Source organism: Schistocerca gregaria, chromosome 11, assembly GCF_023897955.1.
Source record: "Schistocerca gregaria isolate iqSchGreg1 chromosome 11, iqSchGreg1.2, whole genome shotgun sequence".
In the NCBI taxonomy this organism is placed as follows: Eukaryota; Metazoa; Arthropoda; class Insecta; order Orthoptera; family Acrididae; genus Schistocerca; species Schistocerca gregaria.
Window position 1 is genome coordinate 78,092,566 of NC_064930.1, and position 18,054 is coordinate 78,110,619.

Here is an 18,054-nt window from a genome sequence, read left to right on the forward strand (position 1 = left end):
AGTCCCTTTCCTTCACCCTTCTTCTTTCCCCTTCAGCCCTTCTGCCTGAAGAAGGAGCCACTGGCTCTGAAAGCTTGCCAGTCACAACACTCTTTTATGTGTGTGTTCCACTGCTGCTTGGTGAGTAGGTTTTTTATCAATCCAATTAAATAATTTTATCAATAATTCAATGTTTTCATTGTTATAATATCTCAACAAATGCAAACATTATAAGCAATCCCTTGCTTGGAAGAATACGCAGACACACACAACATATCGGTAATACTCCATGAATATATAAAACAAGCCATGAATTATACAAAAGAGTAAACAATAATCAAACATGAAGAGAGCCTTCACCTGACTGCAAGACCACAGACCAGATTCACAGCGACTGCACCCAGCCCCTAATAGCTGTCAATACCAGTGATTATAAGATGACATCTACATTTATTTACCAGTTAATATTTACCTGTTAGTGTTGGCATTCACAGTCACCAGTACCAGGAACAATAAAATGGTGTCTGTCTGGCATGTGGTTCCACAATCAAGGAAAGGCACCATTCCCTTCTTCCCTTGTTTCATATGCCTCCCTTCCCCAACTCACTATTCCTTTCCTCCCACAGCTTTAGTTTCTTTTCTGTTTATGTCTTCCGTTGATCATGCATGGTCGCTTTTCATTTAATCATGCACAATCAACCCCACCTACTTTTTCTTTGTGCTCCCCTCCCCTCAATAAGTGAATAAAGATAAATTTTCTGAGGGCCCTATGCTCCTCCACAATCCTCCTATTCATTTCGGTGCATATTCATCGATGCTTCTTCCTACTTATTTATTTAGCGTCCATATTACCACATTTATGATATTGGACTTGTCAAAGTACAGAACAGTATAAAAATCACCTATTTACATAATGTACAAAAACTTATCATTGTTATCAACAAATCTTTATAACAAAAACATTATTCTGTTTAATTTGACTATAAAATTATATACATACATACAGATAGAACAAAAGCTAGTGCAACCTCTAGGTTTGTTTACTAAAACCAGTACTTTAGTTAACTAGGTATGGTAACAAAGGGCATAAAAGCTAGGTGCATAATTAGATACACACATCGATGAAAGAAGTTTGGTTTTATCAAGGAATGGCTGATAATTATGTATTTTTGTTTAGAGAGTTATGAATAAGACCTACAAATTGGAACAAAATTCCGGGTATTCATTAGTGCCTTAGAAGCTGTTGTTAATATGTAACAGTACTTGCTTAATCTTTTGTTGAGCATTTCTAGATGTTTTTTAATATCTTAGATGCTCATCGACACATAATCCTCAAATTTTATGTGATTCTTTTGCTGCATTTGGCTATTTGATAATGTGAATTTTACATTGGTCCTATTTCTGTTTCTTATATGGTTAAAGTTCATCCATACAGTTTTCGTGTCATTGACAACTAATCAGTTATCTTTAAACCATTTTCATGCCACTTCTGCTGTTTTGTAAATTTTTTTGCTGCATCTCATAATCATCGTTCTCTTTTATAATCAAGCTGGTTCATAAGCAAATAATATGGTTGAGTTGTTGAAAAATGATGTGGTACATCATTAATAAAAATCAAGAATAATAATGGTCCCAATACCGATCCCTGGGGCACCTCATAATAAACTCTTTTATATTCAGAATGGTACACATTTTCATCCCAAGAAATTAGTACTCATTGTTTCCTATCAGTTAAATATGACTGGAACCACAATTATACAGTTTTAACAGTGGTAGGTTATGATTTATAAGATCAAACGCTTTAGAAAGGTCCAAAAACAACCCACAGATCAGTTGCTTGTCTTCAATGTCTTCAATAGGTTTGTAAACAAGTTTTAGGAAACTGAAGAGTGCTGTTTGTGTAGATTTACCTTTTCTGAAAACATTCTGTGCATTTACAAGAATTTTAATTTTGTTTGGTAAGTCTAGCAACCTGTCATACATTATCCTTTCAATTGTTTTCGAAAATACAGATAATAATGATAGTGGTCTGAAATTTTTAATGTCAAACTTGTCACCACTTTTATAAACTGGTATTACTGTTGAAACTTCCTGCCAGATTAAAAATGTGTGCCAGACCAAGAATCAAACTCGGGACCTTTGCCTTTCGTGGGCAAGTGCTCTACCATCTGAGCTACCCAAGCACGACTCATCCCCCGTCCTCACAGCTTCACTTCTGCCAGTACCTCGTCTCCAACCTTCCAAAGTTTACAGAAGCTGTCCTGCATTCAGAGTTTGGAAGGTAGGAGACGAGGTACTGGCAGAAGTGAAGCTGTGAGGATGGGGTGTGAGTCGTGTTTGGGTAGCTCAGATGGTAGAACACTTGCCCCCAAATGGCAAAGGTCCCGAGTTCAAGTCTCGGTCCAGTACATCAATTGTAAATATTGTTATGTGGAATACATATGTTTATACAGTTGCGATAATTCAACAAAACGTTTATGCCTGTGAAGAAATTTCACTTTTGCCTTATTGTGTATTTTTGCAACACTTGATAGACCTACAGTAGGTCTCCCTTTCATATTTTAAATCTGCCAATGCTAGAGATTGCTGGCTGTCATTTATATAAGTTGAGATTATTTTGTACTCCTCCCACTGTGTCCCTGTTGCCCCCCTTCCCTTCCCATCCCATTATTCCTTGCTTATACTACATGTATTAATGAGGGATTTTGGGCTGGATGTGATTTTTTGCACCTTTATGATTGTTAGTTTTCATAAAAAAAAACCTCTACCATAGTTTACAGTTTTTTCAAGGTTTTATAATTAATTTGTTAACAACTGTCCTTAAAAATTTGACACAAGATACCAGCGCCCCTACAATCATGCTACCTAGTGGTATGTTATGATAGCTAATTTTGTAATGGCATAGCACTGCCAGTTGAACACCAGTGTTACAATAGATAATATTTGACTTGATATTCTGAAATAAGGTTTTTCTGTGGTATGTAAACTTGTTTGTTGATGAGTCCATATGTTTATTCTTAATATGTCACATATAATTTGTGCATCTAAGGCAGCTGTGTGGAGTTTTCACAGATATTCCAAAGATGGGCATTACCTAAAATGCATTAATAAGATAATTTTAATTACAATTGAATTCTTGATATTAGCAGCTTAAAATGATAATCGCAACACGCTCAGTTACTCAAATAATCATTGCAGGCTTCTTGTGTAACTTAAGAATGAAAATTTAGTCAAACAGGGCCTAGAAACAGAAATAACATATCAGTGTAATTAAATATCTTGCATCTCAAAAAAGCTGCTGTGTTGCAGTTGCAATATTTAGCTATGATTTATGTGTTATCGCTTGTTTAACATTTAGTCAAGTACCTACACCAATGCTGGTGATTAAAATTTTACATTACACCCCATTTCCATGAAGGGTTTATTTAAAAAAATTAAAAATAATCACAACACAGAAATAACAGTACTTCATTGTTGGATAACCCATCTTTATTTGTTCCCTTTCATGATCCTACCATTGTTTCAGTTCTTACCTTTCATGAATTTAATCATTTTACGATGTATTGCTATTGTAGTGCATTTAAAAATATATAGCAGACGATTCATAGAAGCTATTGAAATACTAAGAAAAGTTTAGGCACAGCTCTCCCTGAAGTGGATAATATTACTTTAAAGAGAACTCTCAAAACAGCCATTTAAATTCTCACATTGCAGTTTATCACTGTATTTGACGAGATGCAGTGACTGTTATAAGATTATGGCATGAACAACATTTTTATTGAAAATGTATGTACAATATTATGCTAGTGATTATTTAATATTCTGCACTTTACCTGAAAGTTCACTAAAATCTAGAATACATGAATTTGAAAATGTATTCCAATTGTTAGACAAAATTTATTTACTGTATTTGGTTTTCAAGTTCGTCTTTACTTCAATCATACATCCTCTTTACTTTCACTTGGTTCTTTTATCACACCATCCCACTTCACTTCTTTATATTTTATTGTTTTGACAAATGCCTGCCAAGTCATCGGGCCTAACCTATTTAACCTGTAACTAGTATGGTGGGGTCTTGTGAACTGCAGGGAATTTTGTTTTCTGTTTGTAACACCATGTCATAGCAATCTCAGAACCCTCAGTCCATCTGCACTGAATTGTCAAACAGATTGGTCATGTTTACAGCAGGGAAGTTTGTGACAACACCAATTTTTGATTTAGTTAGGGTGAGACTGACACCATCTTACTGCTTAAGAGATTTCTTTCATAGACTGCAGTGGTGTTACATTCTCATAATGAAATGAAAGTAAGTGAACAGATATGTTAATATTGAGTTGTTACATGAATTTATGATGACCAGGAAGCTTGCTGTTAGTTCTGTTTCTATGTACAAGAGCTGTTGTATGTGTGTGTCCATGTAGCATGAAACTGATTACAGATTGTGACACATACATCATGAAAATTACACATTTGAAACTGGCAAAAGACCAAAACTGGCCAGTAATGCAATAAAGGCATCCTGCATAATAAAACAGATAACCAATAGTGAAACTTCCTGGCAGATTAAAACTGTGTGCCCGACCGCGACTCGAACTTGGGACCTTTGCCTTTCGCGGGCAAGTTCTCTACCATCTGAGCTACCGAAGCACGACTCACGCTCGGTACTCACAGATTTACTTCTGCCAGTATCTCGTCTCCTACCTTCCAAACTTTACAGAAGTTCTTCCGCAAACCTTGCAGAACTAGCACTCCTGAAAGAAAGGATATAGCGGAGACATGGCTTAGCCACAGCCTGGGGATTGTTTCCAGAATGAGATATTCACTCTGCAGTGGAGTGTGCGCTGATATGAAACTTCCTGGCAGATTAAAACTGTGTGCCCGACCGAGACTCGAACTCGGGATCTTTGCCTTTCGCGGGCAGATCATTCTGGAAACAATCCCCAGGCTGTGGCTAAGCCATGTCTCCGCTATATCCTTTCTTTCAGGAGTGCTAGTTCTGCAAGGTTTGCGGAAGAGCTTCTGTAAAGTTTGGAAGGTAGGAGAAGAGATACTGACAGAAGTAAAGCTGTGAGTACCAGGTGTGAGTCGTGCTTCGGTAGCTCAGATGGTAGAGCACTTGCCCACGAAACGCAAAGGTCCCAAGTTCGAGTCGCGGTCGGGCACACAGTTTTAATCTGCCAGGAAGTTTCATATCAGCGCACACTCCGCTGCAGAGTGAATATCTCATTCTGGAGATAACCAATAGTGTTTTTTTAGATTGGTTCCGTCGTTTAGAAATGTGACAATGAATAACTGATTCTCTTCAATGATAACAATAATAAAATCTGGACAAAGCCTAACAAAAATACTGAAAAAAAGAATTGACAGTAAGAAACAAGACAGAAGCTATAAATACTTATGCTATACCAATATTGACCTACTTATTTGGAGTAGTGAAATCGAGTAACACAGACCTAGAGGTACTCAATACACTTACACGATCACAATGCCACAAATATAGAATACATCACATACATTCAGCAACAGAAAGATTCACATTAAGCAGAAAGGAAGGAGGAAGGAGATTTATCGACATAAAAAACTTACATTACGGACAGGTAGACAATTTAAGAAAATTCTTTATAGAACGAGCAGAAGGTAGCAAAATACACAAAGAAATCAATCATATAAATACATTGGCTACACCACTGCAATTCCATAACCATTTCTACAACCCTTTAAATCACATAACATCAACAGATATGAAGAAAGTAAATTGGAAAAAGAAAACACTACATGGGAAGCACCCGTATCATCTAATAAAGCCACACATCAATCAAGATGCATCCAACACATGGCTAAGAAAAGGCAATATATACAGTGAGACGGAAGGATTCATTTTTGCAACACAGGATCAAACAATAAACATCAAAGATTACAGCAAACATATTATTAAAGATCCCAATACCACAACAGCTAAAAGCAGACTTTGCAAACAACAAATAGAAACAGTAGATCATATAACAATACTAGCAAATACAGAATACACCAGAAGACATGACAATGTAGCAAAAATAATACATCAACAACTTGCCATACAACATAAACTAATAAAACAACACGTTACCACATACAAGTATGCACCACAAAATGTACTGGAGAATGATGAATACAAACTATACTGGAACAGAACCATTATAACAGATAAAACAACACCACATAAGAAACCTGACATCATACTCACCAATAAAAAGAAGAAATTAACACAACTAATCGAAATATCTATACCCAATACAACAAATATACAGAAGAAAACGGAGAAAAAATTGAAAAATACATCCAACTGGCTGAGGAAGTCAAGGACATGTAGCATCAGGATAAAGTTGACATTATACCAATAGTACTGTCAACTGCAGCAGTCATACCACACAATATTATACAGTACATCAACGCAATACAGCTACATCCAAACGTATATATACATGTACAGAAATGTGTAATTATTGGTACATGTTCAATTACACAAAAGTTACTAAATGCAACGTAACATATACTGTACATTTAAAAGGAAGTCACGCTTGATCAAGGTCCTTGTCACTTTTCATTTTTAACCAGACATAACATCTGAGAAGAGAAAGGTAATAATAATAATAATGGTAATTATAGCAATGACAAGAACTTTATTGATCATCATATGATACAAGGATCATTTTGCTGAATTTGTCTGTTCATAACAAATGGCTACACATATGTACATTTTTTACAACAAACCATGGTACAATAAGGCACAGATCTACAAGTACTTTACTTGTAGGTTAGACTTGATTTGAAGAAAGGGAACATTTCACCTTAGCAGCTATGATCTGTATCAACAACATATAGAAAAGATAGATTACTGATTACTATAAATATGATGTTAAGTAATAGACAGATTGGGCATAACAAAAAGACACTTTAAACCAAAGATTTCATTCCTTTTTTTTAAAAAAAAAAAAGAAAGCCCACACACCCAAACACACACATTGTGAATAAATGTGTGTGTGTGTGTGTGTGTGTGTGTGTGTGTGTGTGTGTGTGTGTGTGTGTGTGTGTGTGTGTGTGTGTGTGTGTGTGTTTCTTTTCTGAATAAGGCTTTGGCACAAAGGTAATGTTTAATATCTTTTTGTTGTGCCTATCTGCTCTCAACATGTCATCTTTATGGTAAGCAGCAATCTATCTTTTCCTTATATTGTTGATATTCCGACCTGGAGTTTCCATTGTTTGATTTCAACTAAGATCTATTTTATATTACTTTTTAAAGAAATAACTTAAAACTAAAACTGGATGATAAAGCGTCTATATTAAATGATGGTAAATGTACATAATGAAACCTATACGAAATTGCCTTTATTCTGTGCAAAACAGACATGGTGCATCACTGCTGTTATCCATGTCAAATGTGAACATACTGGGTGTTAGGTAGGTCGCCATAATGTCCTGGCTGATCAGTGTGAAAATTTATAACAGTTAATATCCCAAATTTAGGGAATAGAACACTACATGAGACTCTTAGTCCTACACCAAAAATTATTCTTACAGCCTTCTTCTGTAACTTTAAAAGCTTTTGAAAATTTGCTTGTTTTGGCATCCCATACTTCTATTCCATACTTTATACTACAATACATTGAAATATGATAAGAAGACCACAGTACATGGCTATTGTTTCAGCACTTGCTCTACATATTTATCGCAAATAAATTTTAAGACACTTTGTTTGCAAGAGAGTGAACATATGTATGGCCAGGATTTCTATATATTTTGATTTGATGGCAATATCAGTTCCAGTGCACAACTCAGTTTCAAAATATGTCTTGTGGGATTAAAATCCATTACTGCTATTATCATGTGCTGAAATGAGATGATTTTCATTGAAATACTGAATTTTTTCAATTGTAATAGAGTTTCAAAAAAGTTGTCGATGCTCATGATCTTAATGTTTGCGCGTAATGGATTTAGCATCAACATACAGAACTATCCTTGAATTTGGGGAGCAGTATTTTGATATATACATAAATCAACAAAAGAAGGCATCCCAGCACATAGCCTTGGGTACCCAGTATTACATATCAATAGTGTTATATCTGTGTGTGCCTCTCATCATTCCTAACAGTGAAAACAGATTTTTGTTAGATAAGGTTTTATTAGACAGTGATCAATTATCAGCATAATTATATGGCCATTTTCCCAGAGTATTTACTATCTCTCTCTACAATCGAATGATAGAGATTAGCTAAAAGAAGGCAGTACTTGCAGATGGAGGTCTATCTGTATCTGAAATTATGTTTCCTTTCCCATCTATTGCAGGAAGTTCAGTGACAATTAAAGAACTTACATATTTGGCGCACTAATTATTGCCACTTTTTGCAACAACACCATAAGGCTTGACCTCAGTACTGAAAGATGAGCAGAGATTCTTTGTTAATGGGTGCATAATAAGATTTTTTGGTATACCAGTGCTCAGTAATAACTGAAACATCTGGTTCATTAACATATGCTACGATGTCCAAATCATTGTGCTTATTTTCAAGTATTGAAACGTTTTGGAGGATAATCTTGAAACTGTTTGGATTGGATCATGTCTGCAGATTTGACTCCAACTGTGATACTACCTACGAAGAAACTGATCCACTGGAGGTGAAGTGCACAATTCACTCTTTCCCCACAGGCGTTCCATAACATGGACTCACACTGTTCTATACTATCATGAATATTTCAGAGGTAAACCCGTTATTGATATATTAAGCACTGACAGAAAACTGAAGAATCACATTCTTGCTTCAAGATCCTAAAATAGCAGGTGATGAGACTATCTTTGAAGAGACAGCTATCAACCAACACTTTCTGCAGAGTTCTGAAATATGGAGCTTGTAAACCTACAGTTGATCTAGCAACACAAGTAAGATGTGACATGTGTCACAGATCAAAGATGAGGAAAGGAAAACTTAGTATATTATTTATAGCACACAATTATGCAGTGACAAAGAAGTGTGTGTAATGACCATGTTCAAAGATGTGTACATTTGTTTAATTCCTTGTTTAAGTTGTTGTTATTGTTGTGGTCTTCAATCCTGAGACTGGTTTGATGCAGCTCTTCATGCTACTCTAGCCTGTGCAAGCTTCTTCATCTCCCAGTACTTACTGCAAGCTACATCCTTCTGAATCTGCTTATTGTTTTCATCTCTTGGAGTCCCCCTACGATTTTTAACCTCCACGCTGCTCTCCAATACTAAATTGGGGATCCCTTGATGCCTCAGAACATGTCCTAAACCGATCACTTCTTCTAGTCAAGTTGTACCACAAACTTCTCTTCTCCCCAATCCTATTCAACGCCTCCTCATTAGTTATGTGATCTACCCATCTAATTTTCAGCATTCTTCTGTTGCACCGCATCTCAAAAGCTTCTATTCTCTTCTTGTCTAAACTATTTATCGTCCATGTTTCACTTCCATTTATGGCTACACTCCATACAAATACTTTCAGAAACGAATTGCTGACACTTAAATCTATACTCGATGTTAACAAATTTCTCTTCTTCAGAAATGCTGTCCTTCCCAATGCCAGTCTACATTTTATATCCTCTCTACTTCGACCATCACCAGTTATTTTGCTCCCCAAATAGCAAAATTCCTTTACTACTTTAAGCCTCTCATTTCCTAATCTAATTCCCTCAGCATCACCCGACTTAATTCGACTACATTCCATTATCTTCGTTTTGCTTTTGTTGATGTTCATCTCATATCCTCCTTTCAAGACACTGTCCATTCCATTCAACTGCTCTTCCAAGTCCTTTGCTGTCTGTGACAGAATTACAATGTCATCGGCGAACCTCAAAGTTTTTATTTCTTCTCCATGGATTTTAATACCTACTCTGAATTTTTCTTATGTTTCCTTTGCTGCTTGCTCAATATACAGATTGAATAACATCGGGGAGAGACTACAACCCTGTCTCACTCCCTTCCCAACCACTGCCTCCCTTTCATGTCCCTCGACTCTAATAACTGCCATCTGGTTTCTATACAAACTGTAAATAGCCTTTCGCTACCTGTATTTTACCCCTGCCACCCTCAGAATTTGAAAGAGAGTATTCCAGTCAACATTGTCAAAAGATTTCTTTAAGTCTACATATGCTAGAAACGTAGGTCTGCCTTTCCTTAATCTAGCTTCTAAGATAAGTCGTAGAGCTTTTCCATTCGTCTGTAAAAAATTCGCGTTAGTATTTTGCACCTATGACTTATTAAACTGATAGTTCGATAATTTTCACATCTGTCAACAGCTGCTTTCTGTGGGATTGGAATTATTATATTCATTTTGAAATCTGAGGGTATTTACCCTGTCTCATACATCTTGCTCACCAGATGATAGAGTTTTGTCAGGACTGGCTCTCCCAAGGCCGTCAGTAGTTCTAATGGAATGTTGTCTACTCCCGGGGCCTTGTTTCGACTCAGGTCTTTCAGTGCTCAGTCAAACTCTTCACGCAGTATCATATCTCCCATTTCATCTTCATCTACATCCTCTTCCATTTCCATAATATTGTCCTCAAGTACATTTTCCTTGTATAGACCCTCTATATACTACTTCCACCTTTCTGCTTTCCCTTCTTTGCTTAGAACTGGGTTTCCATTTGAGCTCTTAATATTTATAAAAGTGGTTCTCTTTCCTCCAAAGGTCTCTTTAATTTTCCTGTAGGCAGTATCTATTTTACCCCTTGTGAGATAAGCCTCTACCTCCTTACATTTATCCTCTAGCCATCCCTTCATAGCCAATTTGCAGTTCCTGTCGATCTCATTTTTGAGATTTTTGTATTCCTTTTTGCCTGCTTCATTTACTGAATTTTTATATTTTCTCGTTTCATCAATTAAATTCAATATTTCTTCTGTTACCCAAGGATTTCTACCAGCCCTCGTCTTTCTACCTACTTGATCCTCTGCTATCTTCACTACTTCATCCCTCAAAGTTATCCATTCTTCTTCTACTGTATTTCTTTCCCCCATTCCTGTCATTTGTTCCCTTATGCTCTCCCTAAAACTCTGTACAACCTCTGGCTTAGTCAGTTTATCCAGATCCCATCTCCTTAAATTCCCACCTTTTTGCAGTTTCTTCAGTTTTAATCTACAGTTCATAACCAATAGATTGTGTTCAGTGTCCACATCTGCCGTTGGAAATGTCTTACAATTTCAAAACTGGTTCCTATCTGAAATCTATCAATATCTCCAATCTTCTTCCATGTATACAACCTTCTTTTATGATTCTTGAAGCAAGTGTTAGCTATGATTAAGTTGTGCTCCGTGTAAAATTCTACCAGGCAGCTTCCTCTTTCATTTCTTAGCCCCAATCCATATTCACCTACTACGTTTCCTTCTCTCCCTTTTCCTACTACAGAATTCCAGTCACCCATGACTATTAAATTTTCGTCTCCCTTCACCATCTGAATAATTTATTTTATTTCGTCAATACTTTTGGTCAATTTCTTCGTCATCTGCAGAGCTAGTTGGCATATAAAATTGTACTACAGTAGTAGGCGTGGGCTTTGTGTCTATCTTGGCCATAATAATGCGTTCATTATGCTGTTTGTAGTAGTTTACCCGCACTCTCATTTTTTTTTATTCATCATTAAACCTACTCCTGCATTAACCCTGTATTCGTCTGACCAAAAGTCTTGTTCCTACTGCCACTGAACGTCATTAATTCCTACTATATATAACCTATCCATTTCCCTTTTTAAATTTTCTAACCCACCTGCCCAATTAAGGATCTGACATTCCACGCTCCGATCCGTAGAACGTCAGTTTTCTTTCTCCTGATAACGACGTTCTCTTGAGTAGTCCCCGCCCAGAGATCCGAATGGGGGACTATTTTACCTCTGGAATATTTTACCCAAGAGGACGCCATCATCATTAACCATACAGTAAAGCTGCATGCCCTTGGGAAAAATTACGGCTGTAGTTTCCCCTTGCTTTCAACTGTTCGCAGTACCAGCACAGCAAGGCTATTTTGGTTAGTGTTACAACGTCAGATCAGTCAATCATGCAGACTGTTGCCCCTGCAACTACCGAAAAGGCTGTTGCCCCTCTTCAGGAACCACACGTTTGTGTGGCCTCTCAACATATACCCCTCCGTTGTGGTTGTACCTACGGTATGACTATCTGTATCGCTGAGGCAAGCAAGGCTCCTCACCAACAGCAAGGTCCATGGTTCATTATTTCATCGCTGTGGTTCCCACTGTTATCCATTAATATCAGAATGACAACAACTACTTTGTTAGTTTTAAATCTTCAATAGGTTCACTCCAGCCAACACTTATAAATGTCAACAAGAGCTACTAACCCTGTATTTTAAGTGTCAGTTGCAGTGAATGTGCAAAACAAGAAAATTTTTCTATAATATTTGAAAGTTCTAATTCAGGTTCCTTTGTCAGTAATGTTCAATTTGAAACATTATAACTGATGAAGGTTTCATTTCTAGGCCACCAAAATTGAAATCTGAATGATATCTTCCCAGCATAGCAACAAATAGTGAGCTATACATGACAGGTTAAATGTAATCTCTCTCTCTCTCCACAAATTTGCACCTTAGACTTCTTGGGATAACAGAAAACTATGCCAAACATTTCATACAATACTGCAGTGCATTTTCCATATATTTAAGCAAAACCATTCTTGTTTGTCCAAGTTTGTCTCATCTCTGCACTGCATCTTTCCCTTAACTCCAGTGTGCTTTTCAATAAAATTTGTATGTAAAGTTTTCTGAGTAAATTACCTATTTTATACGTACAGCTAATGCTTGTGTAACCCAGTGTGCCATTCAGATGGGTTTACTTGTATCTCATTCACAATTGGCAAGTTTGGTTCTAGAGAGTGTCTGGAAATATATTCCCACATCAATTTTTAAGTATCTATTCTCAGTTGCAAAATATATTATGCACTGTCAGTGCCATTTCAATGCAAACATTTTCAATCGTGTTGAGAAATATACTGATAACACAGTTCCACCATACCTCAGAAATTTAATTGTAGTTGCTTCAATCAAAGAGAACTAGGGACCAAGTCTTGCACTGCTCTGTTTTGTGCATTAACCCGCTGGCTGGCAAGCAGGTGCTTGTGGTCACAGCTGATAGCTCTGCTGTGGCCAGCAGCAGTCTTGTGGTTAACAACCAGGTACCAGCATTTTTAAAATTTAATCTTACTGAGCAAACATATTTCCTTATATCTAATATTCCTTACAGTTTGCAAACGAATTTTGGGTCTGCTGTATTTTTATTTCAACGTCTCACAAAACCAAAAGATTAAATGACTCTAAAATTGTTCATGAATTCAGTTTTACGTACATATCTAACATAAGATATTTAACTGTGTAAAGGATAATCACTCAAACAGTAATAATTAGCATTCTAGCTGTATCCTTTTAGCCAAGACTTATAGATGCATATACTGCATTCTCAATGTTCCTACCGTGTTGCTGCCACCAGCGACAGCAGTACAGGATGCTTAATGCAGTATGCCTGTCCTGGTGGTGAAACATACATCACTAACCATGTCAGTAAACTTGTTATATATAGTCTAAACTACGGACAAGAAAGTCAGCAAGAACTCTCAGGGAGTACTATAATCTAAAAATTTAAAATTATAACTAAAAAGGCAATTTCTAATTATGTTTGCCAAAGCAAATTTGAGTCATTGATTTACTTTGCCACAACTGACTACAGAACATGTATACTGGAGGACTAGTGAATATTTGTACTTTACCTGTGAAAAGCAGCAAAGCCATTAGAAGCAGCTATGCCCATAGTCCAATTTATGTTGAAATTATCAACTGGGTATTTCAATTAAAATTTGTGAACTATAGGTGTCATGATAAAGGAATCAAAAGAAAAAGACAAACACTGAGTTAATTTCATTATTAACAACGCTCGGATTTCCATATCACCATACAGGTACCAATACCAAGGTTGATGCATTATTGGCAAGTTTCCCCAGTAGGCCTATAAACCATGAAACACACAAAAAGCTACTTCAAGTTGTCTTTTCTTCTTTGGACAAACAGTTACTACACAATTCCCGACCAACAAAATGTTATGATGATTGCAGCTTAAATACCGAAGCCATTTATTATGAGGATACACTGTTGTGACAAATAATCCACATAGATGCACTGAAAGAAACTTTACAGTGTAACATAGTGCATCAGAATACTGTAGGCACAGCGAACGGGATTCTGTAGATTTACCAACCACATTACTTATCTTGCACATCATAAAATTATTATACGTAGTCTGGAATGTAAACTTTCCTTTCTCCTCTGCAACCATATTATACGAAGTTATTTACTGTCCATTGTCTGGAATGTAAACTTTCCTTTCTCTTCTGCAACCATATGAAATTGCAGCATGTGTTCTCAAATTTGCCAAGACACTGAACGAAAAACTGAAGTGGTCCTCTGGGCACTTCACCGTACACACCAGGAAGAGTGCATGATACAAAGCTTTCCATAATTGAAATGCTTTATTGCACACAAAACACAAAATCCGCCATTATACAGGCACCCACAAGGCATCAGCAAAGAATGACATGGTTCAAAGAATATCCATAGTTTGAAAACTACCAGCAATCCTAGCTATCATGCGAGATAACGTAAAGTCATGATATGATGTCATGATTCCTCTGGACCCATGACCCGTTTCTCAATTGGATGTGGTTTTACAGACTGTAGCAACAGCGAAACATCGGAAGTGAAGTAGTTCACAGAAGTTGCCACAACCAGTTGAAGGCGTTATGAGTGTTAACTTGAAGGCGAAATTTTTTAGAGCTGGTAAGGTCCGTGTTTATTATTGTTTCCTTTAAAATTGTAGATGCTGCGCTGAACTGTTGTAGTGACTTAGCTATTCTGATTTCTAAGAGACAAACATCGGAACAGAAAATGACTGTTGGAAGGCTCCTTCAACGTGAACTGTCATTTAAACATTTGGAGTTGTTAAGTAATGGGGTTCTTAAACTTTATTTTCAACCAGTGAAGTATGTAACAATGAAACTCGCCAAAGGAAGGAGGAGACATACAGCGAAACTGGAGATACTCTGGGAAATTTGCATTTGAAAAACAAGACACTGCAGTATCAGGTAAGGGTTTTTATGAATGTCTCAGCTGACACAAAGGAAATTTGTAAATCAAATCAGAGTCTACTACATTCACTCTTCATTATTAGCTATTAGTACCATCAGGGAGTAAATTGTTTAGAATGTCAGTATAAGAATTTCAGTGTTAGAATGGGCCAGTTTTAGATTTTAGCTGCACTTAAAAAGGAAGTGCTGTTGAACAGACTGAATAGAAGTATGTTGTCAGTTCTCTTTATGGCCCAGTAGAGTGAGAAAGACTTGTAAGTGCAAAACAGGCTCTTTTGGGTTCTACGAAAAAGAAAGTCTTAACAAATGTTTCAACACTGAATAAGCTTCGCTATCCATAATTAAGCCATGTTTTCTTTCCTTTTGGCAGTCATTTTCTGATGACTATTTACAAAGTAAGGCTAACTTGAGGTTATTCACACCAGATGAGGTGCTGATGCTACACCCATCTGCTTTGACCCATGATGTAACCATGATGTGGTGTGTGGTGTCTTAGTGGGGCATAATGTTATTGAGTCAGTTTGTGTTTATAGATGGCGTTTTGTAATATTTGGTGGCGCTCTCTTGTGCTGGATGTTTGTTAGTGAGTTGTTTGACATGAATTGAATGTTTCAGGTTGCTATTGGAGGAGTTTTTGCTGGTTTTCTGGTAAGTTACTTTGAATTAGCTTATTGTGGCTGATAGATTAATTTTTATGTTTGGAAATATTAGTGCCGTGTGTTTCTAATGGTTGGAGGTTTAATATTATTTTTCTTTTTTATTCTGCTGTGAATAAGATAGCGATATATTTATGAGTACGTTATTGCTTCCTGCAATGAGCGAAGTTGTCTGTTATATAGAAATTGGTGATGATGCAAGGTTTCATGAATTTTGGGGATTTTCTTGTTGGTGTTTAGTAATTGTGTTGGACTGTTATAGGTAGGTATCGTTGTTATTGCTGTACCATAATTGATTACAATACATTTCTGATACTAGTCATGTGAGCAAGGTTTTTGTTTGTTGTACTGTGGACTTCACTTCTGATGGAATAAGTGAAAGAGTGGATAATGAATTTTAGAATTTGAGTGTGTTGATTTTTGATACTGTGAGCATCGTTTTTTTGCAGCCATATCGGTCAAGTGAAATTTGTGTCATTGGGTTCTGGAGTTGTATGCAAATTCACGGTATCTAGGGCTTTGTATATGGGTGAAGCGAAATTTTCAACACCATGTTTCAGAGTTGTATGTTAGTTCCTGGTATTGTGGGCTTTGTTGTAGCTACACAGGTCATCTAAAAAATTGTTCTGTTGTTTTTGAGTTGTGTATGGGCTACTGGTATTGTGGTCTTGATTTGAGATATGTAGTTCATGCGAAATTTACAACACAAGTGGCTTTAGGTTTTGCAATGCTGAATATTAGTTTTGCGGTGATTTCAGTATTCTTACTGATGTATGTTTAGTTTATCCCTACCTGAAATCCCTTCTTTATTCGGTTGCCCTATTAGTTTCATTCTGTTGTTGGAGTTAAATAATTCACATGTTGTGATTCTTCAGTTTCTCCTGGCATATTTGTTGCTCGAACAGTCCACAGGTATACTGCCAGGTCGTAGTGTCCAACGAGCACAATATTTCGGCGATCAGACATGTCCCCATCGTCAGGTGCGCTGACGAACTGAGCTCCTGAGGGAGGCCAGCCGATTTAAATCCCCCCCCCCCCCCCCCCCCCGGCTGGCCTCAATGCCGTCCGCGCCCGCTCACCGGCGGTCGCAACGACGTAGGCGTCGGAATGTATCATAGTCTCGATGTGTTTGCTTCGTCTGCCCTGCTCGCCAGTTCGTACTTCTTGCTAAGAGTCTTCTTAATTACATTCAATGCTGTGTCCCAAGCCTTGCTGAGATTGTAGCAGCAATCTCGGTTGATAAGTTTCTCCCTGGTGCGAATTTCGATAACCTCCCTTATAATGCAGTCCCAATTTATATAGGTCTGACCCAGGATCTTGGTACACTCATAATCCATCTCGTGTTTCTCGGACAAACAGTGCTCTGCTGCCGCCGACTTATTTGGATATTTCAGTCGATGTTCGATGGTGCGTATTGTTTGTCCGATGTAAGTCGTCCCACACTCACAGGGAATTTGGTATATGCCGGTCTTCCTCAAACGAGGTCATCTTTCACACTTCCCAGTAATGCCGATGTTTTATTGGGCGGGCAAAAGACGGTTTTAACTCGGTGTTTCTTCGATATACGGCCGAATTTCCCCGATAGGGCACCATTGCATGGAATAAAGGCAGTGGCTACCTCTTCTTCCGTGACTTCATCCGTCTCCACAGGTTGTGCTGTGGTGGTGGGACGGACAGCGCATCTAATCTGCCATTCCAAGTACCCGTTTTGTCGGAACACGGTTCTGAGGTGTTCCAATTCCTGGGGCAGATTCTCTGCATCTGAGATGATTCGCGCCTTGTGTATTAGTGTTTATAGTACTCCATTCCTCTGAGAAGGGTGGTGGCAGCTATCTGCATGCAGGTACAGGCCAGTGTGAGTTTTCTTCCTGTACACACCGTGGCTCAGGGTACCATCAGCTCTTCTATTGACCATGACGTCCAAGAATGGTAATCTTCCTTCTGCTTCGGTCTCCATAGTGAATTTGATGCTTGTAGGTAAGGAGTTTAGGTGTGTAAGGATATCCAGGAGCTTGTCCTTAGAATGGGGACAGCTGAAGAACGTGTCATCAACATAACAAGTAGGTTTCCAATTGGATGACGCCAAGGTTTCCTCCTCGAAGTACTCCATGTACAAATTTGCGACCACCGGCGAGAATGGGCTGCCCATTGCGACTCCATGCGTTTGCTCATAGTATTCCCCATTAAACGGAAAATACATTGAGGTCAAGACATGCCTAAAGAGTTTGGTGGTCTTCCTGTCAAATTTCTGCCCAATAAGCTAGACTGACTCTCGTAGAGGCACCCTG

At 37.6% G+C, this 18,054-nt stretch overlaps 1 protein-coding gene across 1 annotated transcript in view; it reads left to right on the forward strand.

The window, feature by feature from the left end:
* The window catches only part of LOC126295033 (uncharacterized), a 97,024-nt gene extending 80,966 nt beyond the window's left edge, over nt 1-16,058 (forward strand). The window contains exons 2-3 of the mRNA XM_049987283.1: nt 15,726-15,758; nt 16,029-16,058. Coding sequence (XP_049843240.1) covers nt 15,726-15,758; nt 16,029-16,058 — 63 coding nt within the window. The remainder of the gene's footprint in view (nt 1-15,725; nt 15,759-16,028) is intronic.
* Nucleotides 16,059-18,054: the final 1,996 nt, after the last annotated feature.